This window comes from Anopheles cruzii, chromosome 2, assembly GCF_943734635.1.
Source record: "Anopheles cruzii chromosome 2, idAnoCruzAS_RS32_06, whole genome shotgun sequence".
In the NCBI taxonomy this organism is placed as follows: Eukaryota; Metazoa; Arthropoda; class Insecta; order Diptera; family Culicidae; genus Anopheles; species Anopheles cruzii.
Genome location: NC_069144.1, coordinates 26006035 through 26022045, shown reverse-complemented (window position 1 = coordinate 26022045; position 16011 = coordinate 26006035). Strand labels below are relative to the sequence as shown.

The following is a 16011-nucleotide window of genomic DNA, read 5'->3' as shown; positions in this document are numbered from 1 at the left end:
TCGCCGTCGACCAGCCACAAGAGCCTGGGAGTGGCTTTCGGAGTTCTCGGTTGAATGATTTAGTTGATTTGCGGATTTTTCTCGTGGCCACGCCGCACTTTTCCTAATGAAAGCTATCGCCTTATTCTGCGAAACCGCAAAAATGCGATCAAAACGTAGGTTTTAATGCGCAAGCAAAATAATTACCCTGTTGCCGTTGGCTCTTTAGACCAATTTCGCTATCAAAACACAGCCTTTGGAGCCTCTGCGTTCTGCGGTCCTCATGGCTAAGAGTAAGGCTACCAAGAGAAAACATTCCCATCCCGAGTGGTGAGACAGGCTAAGTAAACAAGTTCCGGTATCGCCCGTGGCGATGTCGGCATCGTTAATCCACCCACATGGCCATCATGCATTCTTGGCACGACCCGGCACAGGCCTGGAACCGAACCCGGCCCGGGGGTGATCAGCAAAATAAACGTAATCAAAGAAAAGGATAAGAAAATTCTTCGCAGCCCGGCTCGGCTCGGCGCGGGAAAATATCGCCATAAGGTGGAAAAGGCTCCACGAGTTCCTCGAGGGGCCCAGAAATTCATTTCCTTCTGCAAACCCGTCGGAAAAAGGACACGATCGATAAACGGTGTCCGCGTCAACATTGACCCTGGCTTGCACTGGGAATAGTACAAGCGAGCGGGGGGAAAACTCCGACCGACGCGGGGGTAGACTTCATTTGCCCTCCGGCGCAATGGGTGTGGCTTTAATTTTCCATCCACCGGCGGTCAATTCTTTCTTTGGGGTTAAAAAACACCATCGTCAGCTTAATTACCCCTATGAATGCAGACGGTTTTGCTCGGCTTCAACCGGCTCCGGGACGCTGACGTGGGTGTGTTTGTGTCCTTCATTTTCACTTTCATCCCACTCACTCTCTCTCTCTCTCTCTGTCTGTCTCTCTGTGTGAGGGCAGGATCGAGCGTAGAAAAGCGGGCGTGTGTGTCCGCAGGGCACGAGATACATTGCGGCCCTGTCTCTGGTTGGGCTCCGGCTCCGAATGGTCCCCCCGGTTCTGCGGACCGTCGTTAACCCTTGAGGGGCCCGCATTCGGTGGTCGAGAAGGTCGGATCGATTTGGACGTCGGTGGTGGTACAAGGATTATAGTGCCCCCCGGGTGTCCCGGCAATTATTTTCACAGCGAATGCCGGTGAGTAATGAACTTTTATGATAAATTCCAAATTTGCAAAACGCTTTGGGCCAACCGGGCCGCCGCAAGCGTGTCCTGAAACGGCCATGAAAGGAGAGCTTAAAGTACGGTTCGTGTTGCGTAAAATGCCGCTTAGAGAACAGACAACACCCGACAAGGGCATTGGATTAAAGGTCCGAACGGCTACATGCTTGTAATTAGATTTATAATTGTGTTTCATGTTGGGGATGTCCCTTCTGATTGTTACATGCAGTAATTTTGTTAATTTATGGACAATTACGCATGCCCCGAAAGCATTTGCTAACTCGCCGAACGATTGAAGTATACAAAATGTCCAACGGGACTGCACGGAGGGAGTCAATCTGATGTCCTGCTAAATGCAAGTACCAAGTTTTTGATATTTCTGTAACTTTCGACTAGAAGTCAACGTGTTACATAAAAACGGTTTTAAAATATGAGAAAGTGTCACACAAAGAACGGGAAAATTCAACCATTTTCAAACTTTCCAACATCGTCCCATCGAAAGTGCTTTGTGTCCGGAACTCATAACTAGATGTCCCGTCCCAAGGGACCACCTCGCTACCTGGACCTGGACACAGACCTGGAGCCTAAGCCTGCTTCCTAGAAAACGGTCCGGAAGTTGAAGACCTGGTCCTGGCCGGGCCCCCCCCATCTTGGGTTTGAAAATGCGTACAACCAGCAAATGACCGAAAATTGAAGTTGTTCGTCGAACGTGATTCAAATTGACAGCCAGAACAACGGACTTCCATGGGAGGGACACACGGCTCCGGCACAGGCCGAGCTGTGCCAATCGATCGCTTGAACCTGGGGCCCACCCAGGTGCAAGCGGTGAACGTTTTAACGCTTGAAATATATTTGATTTACGGTGAAAGCCGGCTCGAGTGTCGGGCGGCGGAAACTCGACGAACTTACATGGACATCACGTACCGTTGCTGGTTGAACGTTGGTCAGTCAACCGATTAGAACCTCACTGGATTACGGACCCCTTGCGGAGCGGGGTTCAATGGTCAGGCTTGCACCGGAGTTTTGCCCCGGACCGACGGACCAGGTGACTTCCACGCCCAGGCCCAGCTCTAGTATCGTTGTTCAGGAGCTCGAAACGAGGACCCGGTTCCCACGAGAGGACCAACGTGTGTGTGTGTGTGTGTTCGAGAGGGCAATTTTACTAGCCCCGACAAAGAACAACATTCTCCTTCACCGAAAATCCTGTGATTATCGTGCAATAATTCATTGTTGTCGCCGCTTCTAGGCACAGGGAGTCGAACCGGGCGGTGCAGGTCCCCGGATGCAGGAGACACTCCGGGTTCCACTCCAGAATCTTGTGCTTCGTGCGGTGCCATAAGTTCTGCCTGCTAGCTTGAGCCTATGACATGCGGGACCCGAATTTCCGGAAGTCCAGCGGGAAAACTTTCTCCGAAGTCATCGTCTACCGGGCGACGAGAAAGGCACGCTCGGCAATCAAACGCTTCACTGGACGCCTACGAACGCTGGATCATGGGACTTTATGTTAAGCAAACACATAAGTTATGCCCTGATTGGACCACATTTTTCAATCACTTCTCGGTGGACACTCGACTTCTTCTCGATGCGGCACTTTTCGCCACTCGCCGTCACTGGCCGTCCATGGACCGGCCGGCCCTCGAGGAGAACCGAGGCTGAAATCAATCAAAAAGCCTTCCGGGCATTCTTGACGAATCAATCAAGCTCAAGCCAAACGCTGGTCCAGGCCAGACTAGCCGTTGAAGTGGTGGGTAAATTATTGAGTAGCTTACCCGTTGGCCGAGCCTCGTTTCTAGGCTCCGTTGGCAAAGCCAGTCTACCTAGCTTTACCACCGGGAGCACACTTTGGCTAGAAATTCATTTAAACAATACATAATTGATCCTTTATTAAAGAATCTAGGCTGTAGCTTGCGGTTGGTGTGTTCACTTAATGGAAAATTCAAGGAAAAGTTGCAGAATCTTGTTGGTTTATAAATTTCCTGTTTATGTTGGCTCTAGTTTTGTGGCTAACATCCGTGCGAAGGCTTTTCGTAGTCTCGTCAATGGCAGCTGCAACGAAACGAAATAAACCACCAGCAATTAATCAATTTCACAACTTCTAGGATTCGCAATCCTAAGCCGGAAAGGTGTCGGACCAAAAGTGCACTTTTTGTTCTGATATTTTCCGCACAATAAATTGTTTGCGACGAAGATATTTTTGCGCGCCCCAAATGAAGGTTTTCCCAGAAACAAAAAGAAACATTGTTTCACGCGTGTTCCCCACACACACACACACACACAAACCCTCCATCGGACGGGTGGAAAATTAATCATCTTAAACCGCTCGGAACGACCGTGACAGGCAGGTTGGAAAAACTCATCAAGCTCGTGATCCGTTCCGTTTTCCGTGTGACATTATGCGTTCCGTTTTCTGTGTGACAAGTAAAGACGTCCCGAAGTCATGTGAAAATCTTCTCCAAGTCAAAGGATTTATGTAATTCTCGGGCATGAAAAATCACCCTTAAAATAGCACGGTGTTTGTGGACCGTAAGATAAACCCTTCCTGATAACGGCAGTATCCTTTAGGCAAATATTTGTTGCCGTGGTTCCATTTTTTAAATTAAACGACGGCCTTACAAGCCCGTAACGGGCAACGCGAGGGGATGTCTTTCGGATTCCCTGCCTTGATTGCAAAAGATTAAATAATTGTTGATTAACCTATTCGAATCACTTTCAAACACTTTTCGACTTGGCTCCACTAGGTGAAGTCTAGACCAGTCTGGCTCTGATTTGATTAATTGCATCAATATCAATTATTTCGTTCGAGTTTTTGTGGCCAATCAATGGGTTTTCTTTATTGATTTCCATCCCTGGGCCTTGTGGTAATTACAAATGATAAAACCCGAAACAAACACCGGAGAGCTTCTCCGGGCTTGAGCCGGGCGGCGAAACAGCTCGACCGGAAGGAACTAATCACCAATGCAGAGTGTGGAGTTTTACGGGGTAAGCTGACCAATCGAGAACCACATTTTAAGGGTCCGCACGGAAGCAATCTGCCCAGTGCGAGGCACAGACCGGAAGCACGGACTGTGAGAGCTTTGCAACCAGCGTATTGGCATCGGAGATGGGATCGATTTCTCAGCAGTCAAGCCGAGTCCGAACGGAGCACTTCACCGGCGATCGGTCGTCGGGAGAGAACAGGACCGATTGCTTTCCGAGTAAACATTTGCCATTCAATTTTCCGTGCGAAAGAAACCGAACCAACGCAATCGTTTGCCTGCCGTCTACTGTGTCTAGACGGGGGCGATGAAATTTGCATTACCAGTAAGGAAATTGCAGTCGCACCCGTACCACCAGCCACCTATCAGTGTGGCTGTCCATCGTGTCGCTTCTCATTCGTGAGCTACACGGAGGAGGAGTCCTGCGACTGCAAACAAACGCGGGGCGGTGAAACTATTTGCACTCTGAGAGGGCCATTTTCTTCCCTGCTAAATGCGGATTTCTCGTTCGTTCGAGAACCAATCTCACCATTTCGGGAGCCCGGAGGACTCTGCCCCGAGTGATCGATCGTTTCGATGGAAAACTATTTTTCACCTCGCCCCAAACAATCCGTAGCATCCGGAGCACCACCGGGGCGCCCCATCTGGGGAGATCATTTGTCATCATCGAGGGTTGACATTTTTGCCGCAGTTTCTCCCGCGGGCCGGAAAATATTATTATCCGCAGCAGCGCGCTCGAGAAGATCGAGCAGCGCCGTCGCCGCGCCCGTTGGAAGGTTTTCGAACGTCGCGCGCCTGCAAGGCTGCAATCCGCACACCATAACTCTGGTGCGCACGGTCGAAAAGGCAAAAGTAGCTAACTTTTAAGGCTTTTCTCGTTCGATGTCGCAGAATGGGGCCAAAAAAGGGCCTGGGGGGAGAAAGGGAAGGCACGCTGCTTTCCCGTGTGCGGCGGCGCAGATAGTTGATAGTTTCAATTAATTTAATTAGTTTTACTTTCCGTTTTTTTCCTTCCTTCATCCCATTTCCCGGCCGTGCTCTTTGACGGTGCGCTGCGAAAAAGATAATCACCGCATCCGACCGCAACACGGCGGTCGGGTCGGGGTGGGTTGGCTTCGTCTGCCGGTTTCGGGTTCCGGAGAAGGAACCAGTATGTTTGGTGGCGCGGCCGGTTTGGGGAGCAAATAATTAAGGCGACATCAGTTATTTTCTCGGCGCGATTTATCTCTCATCGTCCCGTGCCTTGCGCTTACCTTTGAGGATCCTCGGTACGCGGTGCCTGCTAAATTGTGTATGTGCCACCCCCCGGGGGGCGGGGCAGGCTGCGGCGCAGCACGTACGTGTGCAGGTGTGACTGCAACGGTGCTGTCGGTCGTTTCGGAGCAAACGGATTTACGAACTCTCCGAGGTTGGGCAGGATAACTGCAGCCGTTTTGCCGGCTTCGGCTTCCACGAGTCCTGGGGTTCGCCCCAAAAACTCTTCACAGGGATGGAAAATGGAACGAATCCCAGGCGAGGTTCCGACAAGCGACAACACATCAACCAGCCAGCCAACCAACCAGCCACAAACGTGTTTAATCTAAAAACACATCACCTCGCAAAGAAAACGGGATGCAAGCGGGAAACCCCGGATGAGCGGGCGGTTATTTTCTTGCCACCGTTTTCCGGAAGCAACGTTTTCTGATGTGTCGCATCCATGGCCTCGCCGGTGCAGCACTCCCGGGAGGGTCTTTCCCGGGGCACGGGACCTCCGAGCCGTGTGGTTTTCTCTTCTTATCGACGGGCCCCGAAATCCGTTACCTTATCGCCCAAGAATCCATTAAATTTAATGAAAATATATCTTTCATTCGGTCGCTTCCGGCGGTCGCTTACGGGATTACGCCGGCTCGTTACGCCGGCAACAGAAACGCTACCAACACCGATCGCTATTTAGGGCACGTTTAAGGGGGTCAAAAATTGTGCTTCAAAGTGCACGAAAATTAAGTTATTTTTCTAGATTTTAAGCACCAAAACCAACACCAACCTTAACCGGTTCGTTTTTACGCCACAGATGTGACACGCCGCCACGTATCACGGCTTGACGTCGCCCTTAATGATGGGGTCCCTGCACAAAACTCGCGACACACAGGCGGTCGGCTATTTCCGGACGGGTCCGGCGCCCCAATTTAACTCCCTTACACCATTTTGCGCTTCAAATGTGCCCAAATTACCCCATTCAGTTCAGCGCTGCGAAGTGCGAAATGAATTTAAAAATAACGTAACGCTGTCGTTAAACCCAAACCCGCCCCCAGCGCTCCAGGGAGCCCTTTTTTGCCGCCGGCCGGCCATCGTATTGCATATGTTTATTGGGCGCATTAAACAATTTGGGCGCCAAATCGACGGGCACACACACGGCAAAAAAACGACAGATGGACACAGTCCGGCGCTACCTTTTATGGGTGATTTTCCACCGAACGGAAAAGAGCAAAAAAAAGGAAAAACTTTCCCGGTCCAAACCCGGGTAGGGGGATAAATAATTCATGTCCGTAATCCCTGGGTCCCTCGCGTGCTCGCGCGGGGACGCCTGTCTGATTGGCGGTATTGCTTCGCGCAGGACACGGCGTTCGTGTGACGCGTGAGCGACTTCATCATCAGCATTTATTGTTTGTAATTTTCTCTGGCGCGCCCCTTTTGCGCCCCGCTTCATCGGATGGGCCGAAGTTTCGGGGTTTTTTTTTTCACCCTTCCGACGTTTCGAAAACCTCAAACCGAGGCTCCATGGACGGGCCCCCGAAAATCCTACACCCGCTAATAGTTGCTAAAAGTTTCGCAATCAATTTAATTGGATTTATGGTGTCCTCCCTGTGTGCCGCCGCCAAAGTGGGGTCACCGTTTTAAAGTGGACTCAGTGGTCGGTTTGGTTGACGAAAAACTCCTGACGTTGGGGATTTTCATTTTCAAAGTTCAGGCCTCGGACCGGGGCTCAGCTGTAACGGTAATCGTAGTCAAACGGTCTTTTCGCTCCGAACGCTATGTTTACGAACTCTCTCCTCCCGCGGTTGGTTTGCCAAATGAGGGACATCTTTCTGGGTGAAAGATGGAGCGAGAAAGCGGGACCGAAAACCAACCTCCGGAAGGTGAATTTATTAGAAATTAGCATTTGCGCCATTTGGGCAAAAACTCAAATAGTTACGGATCCCGGACGGTGCGGTGCGGTGGTTTGTCCACAGTGAGTGGTTTTCAATTAGACGGTTATTCAACACTTCTGTGTCCCCACCGGGACACTGGACACACCCGGCCCGGAGTGGGAAAAATTAAATAAAAAAGAAAACCGAGGGAAAACTGCAGCCACAGCAGCAGCAGCAGCGGGACCGACCGAAAATGTAAATGAGCTGTGAAAGTTTGCCGGTGACAGATGCATTGAAAACAGTGAAATTGGAATCGGGAAATTGGAGAAAATGTTGTGCGCCACGCCGAAGGTCGGGAACGGGGTTTCCATTTTTTTTTATTTTGGACCCGGAACCGGAACGTGAATTCGTTTAGTTGGATTCAAATTAAATAATCTGTCCCACCATCGGAGGCAAACCGGAGCATAAGGGAAAAAAGCGCACGCCGGACACTTCCGAATGGAGCGAAATTAACTTTTAACACAACAACACCCGCGTGCAATGGTCGCGCAAGATCCGGAGGAAGGAAAAACTCAACCATAACGGCCCCGCACACGACGGTGGCAGGGCGGCATGTATCATGAACAGCAAAGCGCAAACAAGAAATTTCATTACCAGAAAGCGCTCCATTCCGTCCTTAGAACAGTAATTAAACTCCGACTCCGTTCGGGGCCCGTCCCAGGCACCAAACCGCAACACTAGCGGCAGCAGGCGCCAACCGTTTAGCCCGTTTTGCTTAACCCCCCGGCCAATGTATCCTTCACAAACCTCAAGGTTCCACAAAAAGGAAGACCACCGACCCGAACTGCGCGGGAGCAATTGATTATCCTTTGAGGGGGCAAGCATCTGCCACAGCCGTTCAAGAGCCGTCGGTTCTCCCCCGGAAAAACGTAAACAAAGAAAGGACGAGGTGAGTCAATGACCCACCTTTCACGCGGAGGTAGTGAAGTTTGTGGCCAACGACACCGGAAAGGGGCTGCCTGGAGTGTTCTTGGGACTGTTCGGCGAAACCAAAACACTTGAAAGCGGGGATGCCACGTTTTTGTCGGCACCGGAGGGACCCCGAATTGGGCACTTCCTGGTACTCCTGGAACTCCTGGTGATCCTCATCCAGATTAGGGGGTTTTCGCCCAACTGAATCCCTCCGGTATGGGTGCGAAAGGGAAAATGCGTCCGAAATGTCCGAAGATACACAAAAAACAAGCAAATACGAGACAAATCCAAACAGGATGCGCTCTTCCCGGAGGGTGGACCCCAGGACCCCGATGATAAATGATGATAATGATAACAAATTGATAACGGCGCGTAAACAGAGGACGCACGCATCGTCGTATCCTGGCCGGATGTGAAGAGCCCATCGTCAAGCGCCGCAGGGGGAGCCCGAAAAATTCGGACTGTCCAGACGAGAACCATCCGGACGTCCCCGAGTTCCGACGATTTTTCGTTTGATTTCGCCCCGAAAGAGAACGCCCACAAACAAGAGGTCCCATGTCCGGTGGCAATGTTTCTTTCCGTTTTCGGAAGCCTCGAGCCACGATTCCAATCGGAACCAGAACCCAGAGATAACTGTTGTGAGGTGGGGTGGTTCCCTGAAGGCCCGAATGGCATGCGTTGGGTCGGCGGCCAACCGTCGGCCGACCGTCGAGAGCTGCCCAAAGCGGGCACCAACTGAACTCGGGACATTCCTCGGCCGAGCAGAGAGCCAACCACAATGGCGCGCCCTGAGGTTGGAGATAAAATGGCCGACGCTTGTAGCAGCCCTCTGGCGCGGTGGTGACCGGTGATGACGGTCACGAGGATGATGATGATTATAATTGCGGTGTGCGTGTGTGTGTGGCATGGAAATTGAACACGGTGCCACCATCACCACCGGGCACTCTCAGTGCACCTGCACCGAAGGCTCAGCATTCCCGCTTCCGGTGGAGGGTTCACTTCAGCGTGCGTGTGGCGGTGGCTTTTGCTGTCGGCCCAGCGCGATAGGAAGAGGCCTACTGTGGCTCGAGAGCCTGGCGAGAGCCTCTGCGTACGACTGCAAGGCAGCGCACACACATTTCCTGCCCTGGTGTCCTGGCTTGCAAAGTATGCCCCGGAATGCCGGAGCCCACTTTTCCGAGACCGCCCGTCTCGATCCACCAGCGGAGGGCCCTTCTAACAAGAGCTTAACAAGAGTAATGAAACACGTTGCACGTTGCGGAATCGGCTCCATAATGCTCCGGCCACAATGTTGCAGTCGCCGGACCCTGGACGGTGCCGGCCGACCGGCTACGCCAATGATTTTCCATCTTGCATAAACCACACTTATGGTCTCCCGAGAGAGAGAGAAAGGGCCTGGGCTTCACATAATTACATCAACTATTATACATGCTTCGATTGAACCCGGCCAGGTAGAGTGCCGCGGTGAAGCCACTTTGTGTGTGAGTTTTTGCTCCGTTTTGAGCCTTAAAATTGAAAGACTTCGGAAAAATCAACCTGTGTTGTGTTCAGTGTTTACCTCACAGCGCTTCCATTTTGGTTGCTTCGCCTACTTCGTATGCCTTCAAGGTTTGGGTTCGAAGGTCGATCCAAACCAGCCTCGTTTGTTTGAAGTTTCATCGAAGAGAAGCATCCAAAAGTGTCAGCCCACGACGCCGCGTTGTTTCACGCTGCTGGTGCAAAGTAAATTTCGTCGTCGTCGGAAATTGGTTCCGGTGCCCGAAGTGCCCGAAATTGGCTGCGCTGACACCGCCGCAGGCCAGCGGCGGCGTATTATGACGCAAGCACAAACCATCTCACGGGTGGCCACGGGAGTCCTCGCACATCCTGACGTGCACGTGGGCTCCCACGCACACGGCCTCGGGGGCGGATGTGAGTTCAAACGTTTGCCCGGCATCACGACCAATGCCTTCAAGTGGTCCGCTCTCGACTCCCCCGGTACTCCCGACTTGACCGTAAGGAGCCTAATCCGTCTCGAAGGAAATGAGGAGGAGAGTCTATCGGAACGCCTTGTGCGTGTGTCTGTGTGCACCTCAAACGACGCGTCGAAACCTCAAAGCGCTCTTCCTTTGCCCCCCCCCCCCGACGAAAACGCGTCCCCAAGAGGGGGGGTGGCGGGGGCGGGGGGGGAGGGATAATTTCTGCCGGCTTTCAGTTGCAGAGAGAACGTGTCCGGAGTGTTGAGTTCCCCGTCTCGGCCGCAACCGAGGGCCTCCGGGCACCACCCGGGACGGCTGCCAAGGATGCGTTTCGCTTAACGGAAGCCGGCGGCGTGTGTAGCTTGTTAGTTCGTTTGTTCGCATTTCTTCGTCCAGTTCACTCCGACCACACTGGACTCCACCCGGCCGCCCGCGACCCTCGGAGAAAGTACCGGAACCGGAATGTTTACGTTTGCGTTTTCTTCTGCCCCGCCGTGCCGTGGCGTTCTTCTTTCCAGACTGCCTTCACCTGCAGCTGTACCGCGACTCGAAGGACCGCTACAAGAATGGCCAGACGAAGGCGTCGCTCTCGCTGCAGCACTTTCTCGGCGTGGAGTCGGGCTTCACGCTGGACAAGGAGTCCAACACGATAGCAATCATCTGCCAGGATGTGATCGTCGTCCTGGCATTCGATACCCGCGAAAGACTGATACAGTGGCAGGTAGGTGCCGCAGCCGCGCGCCCCGTCGCCCCCTTTTCCCTCGTCTTGGACCGGCATTAATCCGCCCCCCCGCGGTGCGTTCTCTCTTCGTTCTGTACTTCGCAAAAACCAGGTGAAAATATCCAACAATCTTGGCGATGATCTCCAGTACCTGGTGCTGGTCTCGTCGGCACCACCGAAAGCCAAACTCTCGACCGGCCCGGCCCGGATGCACATTCAGGACCATCGGTTTTGCCTGACGACCGGTGTACCGCCGCGGTTAACGGGAACGTGGCAAATTGAGCACTTAAGGTAGGAGCTGCATAATCCTTGCACACCCCACGATAACGTTCGCTGCATTCCACCCCACCACAGACCAATTCCCCCGCAACCGAGTGTGGTGGTCTGTGGTCACGGGAAATCAACATGTACCTAACCATGTTTTTTTTTCTCTCACTCGTCGGTATCTTCCACAGACGGTACGGTGTGGTGGACAATCGATTTTGCTTCGAAGGTGGCTCCAGCTGCGGGAAGGGCGAAGGACTGTACGTGTTCGTGACGGACTTGGGCGATGAAATCACGCACACCTTCAAGCTGGCCTCGCAGGGTAAGCTGGCCAGCAAGAAGCGGGCTGCGGCGAGAAAAATTGCCGGTAAGCGATTGGTACTATTGGGCCGGGGGCAAATTTGGAAATGGTCCATTTTCTTCTCACTTTCTTCTGCTCCACGTCAACAGCCCTCGATAGTCCGCGGAAGGGCGGAGTGGAGTCACGGTGCGCGAACTATAACGACGAAATCTGCACGGTGCACATCGAGAACTCGAACTGCACCTGCCGCAACTCCTACTGGCCGTCGACGGAGTCGCGTGACCTGGACAGCAATTACGGCTGCGGCGACACGGTCTCGGTGTCCGAGGTCCACGACAGCATCAACGATATGGATTCGTTTCCCAGGTAGGCTCCTGGGCCGTGCCCTGTTCGCCTTCAACTATAGCGTGGTCCAGCTCTAGTGTTTGGATTGCGAAGATGGGCCACCGTTGCAGCCAAATGTAGTCCATGTTTTCTACTTCAAATTTACCGAAGAACCAATCAGTCACTCGTTGTGGGTGCATTGGCTTCTCTTGCACGAAGTGTGGGTTAAAGTTTGTCAAAGTTTTTACTAAATGTTTACAACTTCCGGAACGAAGTTTGACGTTTTAAAAGTCAAGTAATTGGTAGTTTAAAATCCAAACACTTGTGGGATCACCTTATCGCCAAGCTCAGGGTAGTAGCGCCCTCCTCGCTATGTCTCTGTTTCTGATCAAGACCTTCGACTCCTTGCGATATTCCTATCCACAGAAGTGCGGTGGCCAATCTGGAGCGTTGCATGAGCTGCATCTCGAAGCTCGGCGCCCCGTCCATGTCGCGCAGCTCGACGATCACCGGGACGCCCGGTGCCGTAGCTCCGATCCCGGCCTGGCACATGATGACCGAGCAGCACAACAACCACATCAACCAATCGCACAAACTCCCACCGCTACAAACGCCAGGCCTCGACCGGATGTCGCTCTGTTCACACGGCAGCAGCAGCAACAACTCGGAGTACTCGATCCCGCGCCAAACCTGCGGCCCCGGTACGGAGGCCGCCTGGTACGAGAAGGTCCCGGCGACCGGTTCCCTGTGTGGCCACAATCGACCGACATCCCCATGCGCCGCCTGCCCACCGGGGCGACCACCGAAACCCCGAGAGATGCCGCTTCACATCACCGCTCCGCTTCACAACGCAATCAGCATGTCCTCCTGCAAGTCTCCCCAGCAGCAGCACAGTGTCGGTCCGTACGAGAACTACGACATACCGAAGACACCGATCGCCATCGACGGCTCGAGCGGGCTGACGCCGGGCGAGAACTACGATACGCCGAAGAAAATACAAGAGTACCTGTCGAGGGAGACACCCTGCAAGGAGCTGGCGGTGGACGGTAGCAGCTACGGTAACTACGACATGCCGATGTCGCTGACGAAAGCAGTCTGCAGCTGCCTGACCGGCGACGGAGGGTCCTCGAAGGTGCAGAGCTGCGTGCACGAGCAACGCCTGCAGGAGGCGCCCCGAGTCGACTGCACCTGCAACCGGGTGATGTCCTGGGCGGACAACTGGATCTCACTGCCGCTCTGCAAGCGAGGGAACGGCATCGAGCACACGGGCGTGCAGATCAACAAGGTGAAGCTGAGCGGTGAAGGCAAGATGCCGGTAATGGACGCGAGCGGTGGTTCGGTCGATGGCGCGATCTACGCGACGGTTGACGTAACGAAGAAGATCCGCCGGAAGCTGGGCGAGGGTCCGAGTTCCTGTGCGTGCGAAGAGCCGTCACCACTCATCACTCAACCCCAGGCCGGCGGTGCGAAACTCCCGAGCAGCTACGATAACTACGAAGACGTGGAGATCACGACGCAGGAACCACAGCCGGCCAACTACGCCAATCTGGAGTTTGAGCGATCGCTGGAGAACTACGAAAACTCGAAGGAGGTGCTACAGCGGGCGGGCTTGTGTCTCCGGGAGCTACAGGAGGAGTACGCAGGGGACGAAGAGCCAAAAGTGTGCCACAAGTGTGGCCACCCGAGTGCGAAAACTCCGGACACGGGCCCGGATCGCGAGGAGCACACCAGCACCACGGCGGCGGTCGAAGACAAGCAGGAGAACTACATGATGATGGAACCGGGCAACCGGAAGTCCAAGTTCCCGGGCTACATACCGATGTCACCGGCGGCTCCTTCGGCGACTACGGCTGCTGGTACCGCAGACCCCGCTATGCCACCGGATGGCACCCAGTCACCGACGGCTCCGCCCCTGCCATCGAAATCGGATCTGCTGAAGCAGCGCATGAATCGGATCATCGGCGAGAAGTCGGCCAGCAATCCGAGCCTTTCGGGCCCTGCCGTCGACCGCAGCCGGAAGCGTATAGACGATGGGACGCGCGTCCCCGGCAGTGCCATGCTGAGGGCGACGCTGGCCAGCCCGTACGCTCGCAAGCAGCTCATGGACAGCAGCGATCTGCTGCCGTGCGGTGACAGTCGTCTGTCACCCCGGAAGCGGTCGGCGTCCGCGGAATCCTCGCGCTTTCTGGACGAAGGAGAAGAGATCGAAAGTCCACTCAGTGGCACTGCGTCGCCCAGCACCGAAACGTTGCTCCGCAAGACGCCGACACCGGGTGGTACCGGAACGTTGCGACGATCTTCCTCACCGTGCGTCCACCAGGAGATGGAACCGGGTTGCCCGGCCGACGGGTGCTGCGATGCGGCCGCCGACAAACAGTCGACGACGGCTCCGGAGACGGAGGACGAGATGTCGGGCTCGACGAACCCACCGAGCCAGGCCTCGCAATCGGTCTACATCCGCCGATCGGAGAGCGTCCCGTGTAAGGCACAGAATCGTGACAGTTCCAGCTCGAACGATTCCGGCGTATCGACCGGTTCGCTCCGGCAACGCGGGACCGATTTCACGGACTTTGAGCTCCCGCTGACGACGGCCATGTCGGCACGACGCCACCAGCGGCACGTGCTGCCCCAGCAGAACTGTGTCCATGCGTCGCTGCCACGGCGCTCGAAGTCGTTCGATCCGCTGCGGGAACTGTCGTTCCAGTTCCAGAAGATTCGCGTCCCCGAGAAGAGCACGTCCGCCGAGGCCGAGGTGCCGGTGTGTCCACCGAAGGTGAAGGGTACGCCCGCGTACGGCGGGAGCCCGGACGTGATGGCGGCCCCCGGGGCACCGTACATCGATTCGCGCAGCACCAGCAGCGGTACGTCCGACATGTCGGACTACATCGAGACGCTTTCGCTCTCTAGTCACAGTTCCTCCGACACGCCCGAGGGCATGAGGTGAGCTAGCTAGCCGACGACGGTTTTGGGGCGGTTCTTGGGACTTAGTTTTTCGGTTCTCCATTCCACTCGACGGACCCGCAGGCACATTCGGCAGGCGACCTCGACGTTGCGGCCCCGGTCGGGCAAGGAGTACCAGAACATCGACCGCTCGATACTGTCCCTCACGCAGCCGACCACCGAGACGGCGGCCAAGATGCCGGGCACGCCGTCGCAGCTGCGCGGGCTGCTCTCGTGCTCCGCCAACTACGCCAACATCACGCCCGTGCCAGAGAACGCCGAGTCGCCCAGTCCCGGCTACCAGAGCGGCACGTCTCCGCAGGAGGCACAGGGTCAGCATTTTATGTTTAAGGTGAGTGCTCGCTGGACCGTTGCATAGCGCTTTCTGTTTTTTGTTATCTTTTCTGTTCACCCTTTTTCAACGCTGTCAATTTTATAACACTGTCAATTTTGTATGCCGATTTTGCGTTAGGTTTTTCATATTTTGTGCTTTTTGGTTTTTGGAATGCTTTTTTGAATCTTTCTCTTCATTTGCTTTGTTTGTCAATTTCGGTTTCGAAAAAAGTCTCAAACAGTTAGCCACTGTCACGGCGAAACGTTGGAAATGTTAAAACGGTTTTTTTCAAAACTTTCTTCTTACAGAACTCATCGTAAAACCAAAAAAAAGAAAATGATAATATTAAACGTGTAGATTGTACAGACCTTTAACGAGTAAGAGAACGATAAGATTACGAAATGCGTATACAGTCATAACAGCACACAAAATGCCACAAGACAAAGTTACAAATACAACATTCGATGAAAGCAATAACATAACTAAGCGTTACATTAAAATAAACGCAAACCCCCCGCAACGTTTTTTGTAAGTATTTAAGCGTAAACGGTACATAAAGGACTAGTAAATCAAAATCATTGTCGATCCACGCGAAACAGTACAGCGCAGCTATGTATGGTTGGTGAAAACACGAAGGACTTCACAGAGAGCCAATTGTACAGTTTTTCCTACGAAGTCGTCGTGTGTGAAACGATTGCATACACACTCTGGCGAACCTTAATGCACTGTAAACAAACACCTCGAGATCGAGGAGGAGGAGCTGCCCACAAACCCGAGCAGCTTTCGAGCAGCAATTTTCCGCTTTCGAGCAAGAACCTTCACCCGAAACACGGTGAAAATTCAAACGATTATTTGGTGCCCGTTCTGTGTTTGATTGTAATTATTTAACCTTCCGATCCCTCACGACATCATTCGTT

General features: G+C 53.7%; 1 protein-coding gene across 1 annotated transcript; it reads left to right on the top strand.

The window, feature by feature from the left end:
* The first annotated feature begins 262 nt into the window (after positions 1-262).
* Positions 263-15139, top strand: LOC128278756 (uncharacterized). The gene is made up of 7 exons (XM_053017485.1): positions 263-272; positions 10729-10931; positions 11044-11222; positions 11387-11562; positions 11646-11862; positions 12247-14760; positions 14845-15139. Exons 1-7 carry the CDS (start codon positions 263-265, stop codon positions 15137-15139), a joined length of 3594 nt encoding a protein of 1197 aa, XP_052873445.1.
* The last annotated feature ends 872 nt before the right edge of the window (positions 15140-16011 follow it).